At 32.1% G+C, this 11928-nt stretch overlaps 1 protein-coding gene across 1 annotated transcript; it reads right to left on the bottom strand.

Annotated features, from left to right (window-relative positions):
- Window positions 1–7760: 7760 nt before the first annotated feature.
- Window positions 7761–11827, bottom strand: LOC131853704 (28S rRNA (cytosine-C(5))-methyltransferase). Its single transcript, XM_059204710.1, has 6 exons — window positions 11580–11827; window positions 11209–11464; window positions 9810–10072; window positions 9574–9687; window positions 9007–9181; window positions 7761–8694 (listed from the first exon to the last, which is right to left on the bottom strand). The coding sequence occupies exons 1-6, from the start codon at window positions 11700–11702 to the stop codon at window positions 7814–7816; spliced, it is 1812 nt and encodes a 603-aa protein (XP_059060693.1). The 5' UTR covers window positions 11703–11827; the 3' UTR covers window positions 7761–7813.
- Between the last annotated feature and the right edge of the window lie 101 nt (window positions 11828–11928).

Genomic DNA, 11928 nt, shown 5'->3' with positions numbered 1-11928 from the left:
TATTGTACATTCAAAGAAGAACTTTTTGTATATGATGATTTAATATTTAAAAATAACTGTGTAGTAATACCAATGTCAATGAGACAAAATATGCTTGAACAGTTACACTACAATCATTTAGGTATTGAAAAATGCAAGGCTAGAGCTAGATCATGTATATTTTGGCCTCATATGAATAAAGAGATAGAAAATAAGGTACAGAATTGTAATACATGTTGTAGATTTAAAAAACGTAATAGTAAAGAACCTATGACCATAAGAGACATGCCTCATAAGCCATGGTCAGTTTTAGGAAGTGATGTTTTTTATTATAAGGAAAAGCCATTTCTAATTATTGTAGATCATTACAGTAAATACTTTGAAATTATAAGTTTAAGTAATTTATCTGCAGAAGTAACAATTGCTGCATTTAAATCAGTATTTGCTAGATTGGGTATTCCTGATATTTTATATTCGGATAATGGTACAAATTTTTGTAATCAAAAGTTTAGAGAATTTACAAAAAATTGGAATTTTACTCACAGAACTAGTAGTCCTACATTTCCTCAGTCAAATGGTCTTGCTGAGAGATATGTGCAAACGGTTAAAAATTTGTTTAAAAAAGCTGATTATGAAAAGAAAGACAAGTATTTAGCATTATTAGAGTACAGAAACACTCCTAAAGTAGAAATGGAGAATAAAACTCCTTCTGAATTGTTAATGAATAGAAATGTTCAAGGTTTATTACCACAATATTCATGTCCAAGTAATGATAATATAAGAATACAGACTAAATTGTACAAAAACAGTTTTAGACAGAAAAAATATTTTGATAAAAACACTAAAAAGTTACCAGAATTGAACATTGGGCAAAAAGTTATATTAGAATGTGATAAAAAGCCTTTTACATATGCTGAAATAATTAGAAAAGATTATAGACCTAATTCATATAAAGTAATGTGCGAAAATGGACAAATGCTAGATAGAAATAGAAAGTATTTGCATAATTGTAAAGATCAGTCTAAGCTTATTATTAAAAAAGAAAGGAAAATAGATGTAGATTGTGATAGTGGTCAAAGTAAAGATTGTGATGATAAAGAGCAAACTGTAATTAAAGATAATAATATTGAGTTACAAGTTCAAACTGAAAGTCACAATAATGAAAATCATTACTTTACCACTAGGTCAGGTAGAATAGTAAAACCTCCAAGTTATTTAAAAGATCATGTTTATTAAGTTCATTTATTGTGAAGGAAGGGGGATGTAACAAGTGTTAGAATTATATAGATTAGTATGGCAACACTGAACAGAGATTATTAGAAAATGTCTTGCTTGTACAATGTCATGTCTTCTGCTACAATAAAAGTATTAAACTATAATAACAGTATTTATCATTATAACAGTTACCTATAGATTATGTTAATTATTGTAAGGTCATTTCTTAGAGTAGTAGAGAAGTAATTATCTGACTTAGGTATATCAAATAACAAAAAATATAAGGTAGTAAAAAATTTTATAAGAAAAAATGACAAAACATAATAACGAACGAAATTGATCTTATCTTATTTCCTGATTGTATTGCGTGCTGCGACCAAGGTACAAATAGAAATTAAGATTTCACGTATTATAATTCAGATTTGGCCTTTTGGCTGTTTCCCTTGTTGTGTCCTTGGTTTACGTCAAATCCGGAATTAGTGGGACATTTACACAAACAATAATAAATAACATATCAACTTAGATTATGTGATAAGAATTTTTGCTTTGTGAAGGACAACACCCTTCGTTTTTTATTTTGCTAATTACTGCCAATTTATAAATACTTGCTAATAGTCTGTTTCAATTGCTTGTTTCTAATTGCTAAAAGTGACATTGATCATACCTTACATTTACGTTACTTGTCGACTTAATTAACTAACTGATATTATACTTGACTCATGTATATACGTATACATTCGGCGTAGTATTTTGGATAACGAAGAATTTAGGCTATTTTTAGTCCCGGTTGAACATCAAAACCTGGTCACGCTGAACAACATCTATCGACATAATATTTGGGAATAACATGCAAGTATTTTGTATGAAGAAATTTATATTTATTTATAAACTCTTTATTGCACCAATATAATTAATATATAAGAATTATATGTACCTACAGAAAAGAGATATGGAAGTGCAAAATTATCGCAAGAAGCAATCTCTTCTTGACAATCTTTAGGTAGAGAAAATACAACAAAAGCTGCAGCTGCAGCAAAAGCAGTAGGTAGCGCATTAATAAAATGAAAATATATATCTATATATAAAGGTAATAATAGGGATAGGTTAATAATACCAACAAATATACAAAAATTATAAGCAATATATATATGTATATAAATACACAAAAATGCAAGTACAAAATAATAATGTCATATGCAAAGGAACAAGACACATAGCAAGAAGGAATACAGGAAAATTTAAGTGGAGAGGTAATGGGATTTAACCGAGTTCATAAAAATGGGTAGTGATTGTGCGCTACGAATGGAATAAGGTAGAGAATTCCAAAGGCGAACAGCATGGATTGAGAAGGAATGAAGAACTATGTGAAGGAGTTTTAAGAAGGAGGTTTGATGCACTACGCAAGCCATGGTTTTGTGCCTCTCCGAGAAATGAAAATCTCTCTTTAAGAGAGTTAAAAAGAATGGAGTAAAGAAGAGAGAGTATATGCCAGTCACGGCGAAGGCGAAGAAATTGTATGACTACAAGTAGTTTAAAATTGACATTAAAGTTTACGAGTAGGTACATAATTACGGGGCGTGTGTCATCAAATACCAATAACGGAAGTTCATTTATATCACGTGTTTATTCCAATGTAATACCTACCTTGACACCCAGTATTAAGGGTGACGTTACAAACATGATTGAAAACTGCGGTATCACTGTGTCGGGTGACACGACTGTCATAATATTGCGCATCCGGTTGTTGATTGGTAGAGCAGAAGGCTAGAGAGAGTACCGCCCATCTGCGTGGCCCGCCCAAGTGGCACCAAGTTGCTAGGAAACTAAACAAGGGAAAATTGTTTAAGCAAATATTATGGTTCATTTCAGATACTATTTTGAGAACAGATTTAGGGCCAGGATTACCAATTATCGAAAGCAATACACCTATATCGAAAGTAACACATTTTAATTGTAGACAATCGAGAGGCGAAGGCAAACATTGAGTTATTGTATTGTGGCTTAGCTGTAGTGAATATCACTAACCTGAATCCCATATGACCTTCGCATGCATACGCAAACTGGGAGTAAAGTCTATAGGACTACGGTGAGGCCGGCTATGTTGTACGCAAAAGAATGTTGTCCAATAAAGAATATACTTGTACAAAAGTTTCATACCACTGAAATGAAAGTGCTGTGATGGTCTTGAGAAGTCGTCGAACTAAATAGGGTGCGAAATTAATAGATCCGCGGTGGTTCTAACTCCAATAACGAACAAACTTACTAAAAACCATCTCAGATAGCATGGCCATATAATAATAATAATATCTTTGGGTGATTCACCCAACGCATCTAGTCTCAAGATATGTAGACTTGTATTATAGGTATTAGACAACTGATATTACTTATATCTTAGATGTATATTTTTTTGTAGATACACAAATAATTAAAAACACCCAGATCGACAAACAATCATACTCATGAATCAGTAAGGTGGTCCTTGCGAGGAATCGAACTCGCAAACATCGGGAGTAAGGTATGCTAAACCATTAGACCACGTGTGATGGGAAGTGGTGAGAAATATATGCTCAAAAAGCTATAGGCCTGCCCGAAAATAAAAGAGTAGAGCACGTCCTCCAGTTTCTTGAAGAACGTGCTCTACTCTTGACCATGAATAATCTTATCGCAATGGAAATATTGCCCGACTTAGACCCAGGACAGATTGTCATGGCACCGCAAAATTTGGAGAGCCCATCCCACATAAAGTAGGACAATGCAAAGAAGATACATTGAAAGGTATTTATCAAACAAACAGTATCACAATATCACATATTTATTATTAGTATGAATGGATGTAATTACCTACTCGTTATGTATGCTAAACTAATAAGCTCAAGGCTAATAAAAATCTGTTACCTAGAAAAATACTTTGACTGACCCAGAATCCGTTCGCCATTTACGAGTGTTTGTGTCGAGTTTAAAAAACAACTTAGGTATGTGATATCAAATCTAGTTATTTATGCCTGTAACCTGTAGGCTAACTGTATAGGTAAGTGAAATTATTGAAACCTAACTGGGTTAGGCACTAAAACCTAGCACGAGCGTGCTTAAAGTTAGTTTGAATAAAGATAATTTTTTTTAATAAATATCAAAATATGTTTATTCTTTTAGGTCTATTACAGACTTATGATATGTCAAATATACCGTCAGTTCGGAGTGCTATTGCAATTTGTTCTAATATGAAATTATTATTCAGATAGAGTGATTGTAACTAAATTGTAACCGTCATCTATATGCAGGAACAGTGGGCTAATTATGTAACTTCGTTCGCAACGATTTTCGTATGTAACGTAGTGAAAATGACGTCATCTGTCAATAATGCGATCATATTGACGCCATTTGACGCTGTCAACTAGCATTGCAACGTAAACGCAACTTTACATATCGATAAAAATTATTTCTATCGAATGTCGATTTAGTAACCTCGTTGCAACGTCACGTAATCGCTATTTTGCCGAAATGACAGCGTGGAATTGAAACGGTTTATACATTATGAGAAACAATTTAGAAGGTGTTTCTTTTGGTTACAATCTTTAAAATATCAGCATTAGCAGCATTATTTATCTTGTTTTGGTAATTTTCAGTATTACATATCTTTTTATTATATTAAATATTACGTAGAAAGTCGTGAAAAGGTTTTAAATTTATTAAAATGGGAAAATTGTCACGACTCACAACACGACATCAGTGTTGCCAATTCGATATTTTATTTTCGTCCCAAATCACATAGAATGTTGTATTAACTAGAGTAAATGTTTAATATAAAATTAGGGTTGATTATGATATTAATATAATTAAAAAACTATTTCAATGAATACGGTACTCTGTGAACGGAATACAACGTTTATGATGCTCTGTGATTTGTTTAAAGTAAATAAATTTATTTGTTTAAAGTTTTTACAATTATGTACAAATTTAAAAAGATGTGCCCATATCATTTTAAATTTATATGGATACCTACGTACTTACCTAGGTATCTATAGCAGAAAAGAAAATTTAATTTGTAGGTTAGATTAATATTATTAATGATTATAGTTTGTATAAAATATGCTTTTATATTCAAAATTATTAACCTTATTTTTTCATTAGAATAGAATAGACTTTCTTTATTTTATTTTATTAAATGTCTATTAATAAAATTAAAATAAAAGAACAAGTGAACGCTGCAGTATATTTTGTAATTTTTGAACGCACAACAACCCAATAAATTAAAATGTATCCCTCTAAAGGTATAGGCTATCTAATGTACTGACTTTTTAAATTGGTCGGATTAACAATATTCCGCTGCAACTTCATAGTAGTGTTTTATCGATAGAAATGATTTATGTTGCGGTCATTCGACCTTACTTGATCGCATTTTTTAAATTGAAATGATTTCATATTGCATCACAACTTCAACAGAAACAATTTCATATCGTGTTACATAATTAGCCCACAGGTCTACGGAAATACCAAGTTATCACGTGACATTCGTAATATCTCATCTTAAGTGTTACCGTTCCTGAGGATAAAGATGCGATATTTTATACTGTAATATCACTGCCTTATGTCACTCGTCAACCGAAACTCATCAACCAAATCTTGTCACTGCAATAGGTTAGACTTCTGTCAGAATTTTGTTATTGAACACAACGGTAGGCCTACTAAGCCTACAAAATTATGTTGCCAGTATATAAAGACATAGTACGTGTAGTAGGTACAGAATAAAATTATAATAACTGTGGACAATTCACACAACGCCATCTAGCCCCAAGGTAAGCAGAGCTTGTGTTATGGGTACTTGACTATTGATAGAAATACTTAAATATATTTTTGAAAATTTATACAGAATATACATATAAAAATATAGATAAATAGAAACAATCATGTTCATAAATACAAATGTATGCCACTAGGCACGTCATCTTTATACTTAGTGATCAATTTTGCTGTATCTTTCTTTATGGAATAATAATAATAACTACCCACTTGTAGCACTAATTCAAACTATACCGTTTATAATATTAATGGTATTGCATTCTTAATAGTGGTTTCATATGAATTTTAATCAACTACTTTCTCTCTTGAAACAGTGATATAGCTAATGCAATAAAATCTTTGAATAAAATAAAACACAAAAGAACATAAAACAAGATGACATTTTCTACTTTGTCACCTATTACATCCACTCGCAATAATAAAAATAAGGACACACGACAATTCGTGACAAAGTGGCGTGCGGACGGCTATAAGAACGATCTATCTGTTATCTGAAACTTGTACAGTGGGAATAGAGTTGAAATTGAATTAGCACCTAGTTATTACGTTAGCTCATGTGTTTAGCTGGTTCGTAGAAACAATGGCTAGACGACTTGTAATGGCGTTTATAATATTCGCCCTACTTAATGACAAGGATTTATAGGTAAAAGGGACTGTTTAATTAGGAACAATCGTCTAGACACAGAAAATGGTACTTAACTAAATGCGAAGGGAAGGACATTCTATGTAAGGACTTAAGCGGCCTCATTACTAACAATGTATTATGTCAGGTCGACCAGTTTAATTAAATAATAATAATAAAAATAACATAAGAAATTTTACACAGCACCATATAGTTCCAATATAAGCAGATTATAAGATAATACAGTTATCGGTATTAAAGAATTGGTACAGAGAAAACATCTACATCAATACAAATGATCATACATAGTATGCGAGAAATCGAATCCTCAACCATTGGAAGCTTAGCGCTGTACCAAACCGCTAGACCAACTGGTACATTCGCCACTACCTTCTTATTTATCTTTCACTGGTGCCTTGCTAGCGTATAGCTAGTAATATTGCAGGCACCATTCCACATGCATCCATTAAAAACAGTAAACGTAAACAAAATAGACGAGGGGAATTGTTAGGGACTCCATTGTTTGGAGTGCACTTTACCAGATCAATCTTCACGCGGCGACCTCTAGAAACTGTCATAGTCAATTTTATAATAAATTTGCCGTGATAGGCTAATTGGCCTATCTTTATTCTCTCATTAGCCACCAGTCCCGGCATATTACTAATAAGTACTGTTAAGTCACGAAATAGCATAATTATCTATTTATCTATTTAAAAAAAAGACATGTAAGATGTTTTAATGTAGCTAGAATAGTTATATATCTACACTGAAGAAATATAGGTTCAGTACAGTTACACAGTTATAGTTCAGGTACAGTAGTGTTACTGTAAATGAATAAATAAGTTTTGTATTAATATTATAAACATGAAAGGATTTTCAGTATGTATAAATGAATAAACTCAAATAATATTTATGCCATTTAAAAAATTATTTTGCCTATAGATAATATAATTAGCGAGAATCATAGCCTATTACAAATTAGACTAGTATCTTATAAGAAACGGTTCTAAAGATTAGAATGAAAAGTATACTTTATATAGCTATTTCGTTTTGATATTAAAGTTCATCCAACTTGATTACAAATTTCAATTTTGACTGAGTTAACCAACATGGGACATGGTATAGAAACAAATAAATATTTCTGATTATGAATTTATTAACGCATATCAAGTAGTTAAAGTAGTAAAAAAATAATTAACTTTATTCATCATGATCAACGCGTTTTTTCTTCTTTTTCTTTCGAAATAAATCATCTCCTTCGACTTGAACATTATTAGTTTCACTAAGTTGATGTTCTCGATCTTTCGATTTCTTTTTCTTCATTTTAAGAAGTGGTTGACCATCTGATACAGATTGCTCTTCTGGTTTTACTGCATTATCGTCATTTAATTTACGTTTTTTCTTCTTTTTCAATCGACTTTCATTCCAATTTTCCAGCGTGTTTTCAGCATCATCTGACAAAAGTTTATTTTCACTAAAATCATTATTTTCATTTAAAGATGTCTCTTCATAACTAAATTGTTGTTCTAGATTTTCATTATTCTTTTTCTTCTTTTTCTTTTTAGTCACAATGTCTTGTGTCGTTGTGTCTCCTGCTATTTCTTGAAGTTCATTCTCTTGACTATTCTTTTTCTTCTTTTTCCCTATTTTATTTAACAGATCATCGTCTCCAAATGTCGCGTTATTTTGACCACTATCCGTGGATTCAGATTTCTGCCCTTTTTCCAAATCTTTTTCGTCCCTATCTAATACAGCTAAAAAGAAACCAATGGTCAAATCCGAATCAGGTCTAGCATATAAACATCTATTTCCCATGCTACCATACATTCCAGATCCAATATTGTTCCAATTGCCTTTTAGGAGTTCTTTAACATCCTGAACCCGCCACTTGGCTCGTGAAGTTTTAACCACATTGGTGATAACTCTCTCGTTCTCTTCAGGAAACAATGAACAAGTGCTGTAAACTATTCTTTTAGCTTTTGGGAACGCATTCATAGCATGCTTTAGAAACTTTTCTTGTAATGACGTCAATTTAGACAATCTGGTGGCATCGATATAACTGTGAACGCAAAGTTCCATGCCTGAAATAAAATGAACAAATTAAAAAAAACTGGAAAAACTTATCGTTGCGAAATTTTACGACACTTTTTACACAGTGCCTTTCATTTAAGATTATAATTCAAGTAAGAAATATATATTCAAGTAAGAAATACAATATTGGTATCATACTACAGAATTGTGTAAGGCAATGTAAAGTACAAATTAGTATACTAGTATGTAAAGTGTTATTTTTGTACTAACACAGAGCTATACGACCAGGATTACAGTAATATTATTTTCTTTAGATGTGTAAGAAAAATCAGTAAAAGAAAACATATTTTAGAAATATTTACCAGAGCCAGAACAGCTTGGATCCAGCAGGATATATTCTACATCATCTAGATCCCCTCGTTTTATTTCCAACGAATCTTTGTGCAATGTTTCGACACATGTCGAGGCGGTTTTCTCAACAAAGTCACATAACGTCTTATATCTTTTCTCATTTCTTTCGACTGCATAAATTTTACCCTGAAATATAAACATATCGTTAATTTTATAATGTATTCTGATTTTATCATAATTCTCAGATTTTGCTCATAAATTGTACTAATAAGTTTATTTATTTTGGCGTCTTAATGTGTCGTTATAACATACAAGTAGAATACATGTTGCATTTGAGATGGGAAAATAAATACCGTAATTTTTTATTCTGGTCACATGAACAGACAAACAAAAATTTGTTTTCCTTCTAATCAAATGCGGTTATCCGTAGCTGGCCTAAAGGCCAAGCTATAATCAGCTCACTACTACTACAATCACCGGACGAAAGAGTGAATGCAGAGGGCATTGCAAACTAGCATAAAGGGGTTGGATCTGACAGGTCACGTGATAAAAATCATAGATAAACAAAGCAGTCTAACCTCATTCCTCATATAAGCGGCAAGCTGCGTGGTCTTCATGCCGGGTGCGGCACACATGTCCAGTACCACGCTCCCATTTGGCGGTGCCAACAAATGGACCGCGAGCGTTGTAGCCTATAAACAATATGAAACATTTGATTTTAATGCTGAAAATATATATATAAATTTTTGAATTGGTTATCTATATAATATACTAATGTGACTGTTATCATTACACTACCCTACTTTGAACCAACCTTATCTTGAAGAATAATTTTATTTTCCAAATATAGATCATGCTCATGCAACTTGGTGCCTGATGAAAATACAAATACTGTCTTCACATGGTAGTCTTGAGTGAAGTTGTATTCGGTCAGGCTCTGTATCTGCTTGAGGTAATCATCATAGGAACCGGATGTGCATCTGATGTATCGGTAACCATCGTCTTGAAACGCTCGGATTGCATCCGAGGTTGTTAATAAGTTTGTATTGATACGTACATATCTTGGCCTGCGGACAACTATTTTTTTTATTTAATTCCAGATGACATGAAAACGTAATCAGCAGATAACATATTAGGTGGATGAACAAATTGTTAGATAACTTTGGTCACTAATTGGTTGTGGATTACTTTAATAATAACTGAAGAGTACATACAAATATATGTGAATGAGGGGAATGAGATTGGTGGTAATCCCAAATAGAACTTGGTATATTTGTAGTAAAGGGGTCATTGATTGTAATGTCCAGACCAGGTCCACCTCCATGGTACCCTATGCAGACCATTGTGATTAATTCAATAATAATCCTTAATAAAAACTATATGTGAATATTATATATGTATTCATAAAAAGGTATTTTAGTCGCCAATCTTACCTGACCAAAATAGTGTTAAACAAATAAGATGAGTCAGGTACAGATGTTTTTTGTGCATCTGAGGCTGCCAAAGGATCATTTCACAGAGACAACATAGTAAAAAATTGCTTGCTTGGGTATCTCATTCTCACCAATTTCAATTGTCAAACATCTTAATTTGTAAGCAATTTGTACAAATGATGAGATAAATCAAACCTACATTCACAGTGTAAATATATTGTATTCTGGTACACAGATAGAACTAGAAATAAAACAATACAAATTTCAAATTTTGATTTTATTTCTCTATCTATAACTTACACAGAAGGTTTATATAATTCTAAAGAATTAAGTAATTTCAAAATTAGTCCCAAAAATGGAATGATAAACAAAGAGTTAGTCTTGTTTTAAATTTAGACTGCTTTTTTCTTTTTCTGATGTAGGGAGTGGTGTATAAGAATGTTGGTCGATCTCATTCCCATGTTCATCATACTCTTTTTCATGATAAGCTTTATATGCATACACACAAATTATTAAATTAACAACAGCAACTGCAGCCACAACCGACCAAACAGTCACTATATATGCGTTAACTGGATAATATTCACTTAAAATTTGTCGAACACCAAAAAATGCTGCAAAAGGCAATGTAAACATAGCAACACTGTAGAGAAACAGGTTCGCTAATACAAATACCGCCCGCTGCGTATGCTGAGGTATCAATGGACCCTCATTATTTTCAGCCATTATGGATGATTAAATGTGTAGAATTTATATCTGAAAAAGAAATAACATAATTACCTTCAGTCTTCAAGTCATCTTGGTGATCAGTAGCATATTTTTCAAATTGATCTTTGTAAGATAATATTGTTTGCTCAGGTTTGCTTTTTCCTGGGAGTGCCTTTTTGCCGAATAATAATTCTGCAGTGAGAACTTTCGCCAACCACGGATCTAAACGAGATTCTTTTTCTAGTATGCTACAGCTATTAAATATTTTATCTATGTCGGCTGCATGTTTTATACTTTCTGTTATTAGAGCATAGAGCACGTTGGTCCTCTGTAAATATTACGATTTACTTATACAAAGAAGGCCGCAAAGAAAAATTACACGCAGCAGTAAAAGTATAGTAAAATTGCAACGCATAATTTCCAGGGCATGAAAAACTACTTACAAAATGACGGAGTTTATCGTCGTACAATAAGGTTTTCACGCTGCCGCCTTCAGTAGATACCTTTTTAAAAATATTAGCTGCAACTTTGTAATGTCTGGGTACTTTTACTGAGTGTTCAAACATTATATATATAATATTTCATTTCTCTTTTACATACATATAATTAGAAAAATAATTGAATATGTTTCAAAAAGATTTCAGTCAGAAATATACAAATTAAATCACGAGACAAAATGACACAGACAAAGTAATTCGATTGTCTAATCTGTATTGAGCCTAGGAATAAGGAATCAATGTCTTTGTCAATGTATTGAATATTTTATGTCACATAGAAATATTACGTGATTGG

This window comes from Achroia grisella, unplaced genomic scaffold (genome assembly GCF_030625045.1).
Source record: "Achroia grisella isolate CSIRO2021 unplaced genomic scaffold, CSIRO_AGI_Agris_v1 utg905, whole genome shotgun sequence".
NCBI classification, from domain to species: Eukaryota; Metazoa; Arthropoda; class Insecta; order Lepidoptera; family Pyralidae; genus Achroia; species Achroia grisella.
The sequence above is the reverse complement of the archived record's forward strand: the minus strand, read 5'-3'. Positions and strand labels throughout refer to the sequence as shown.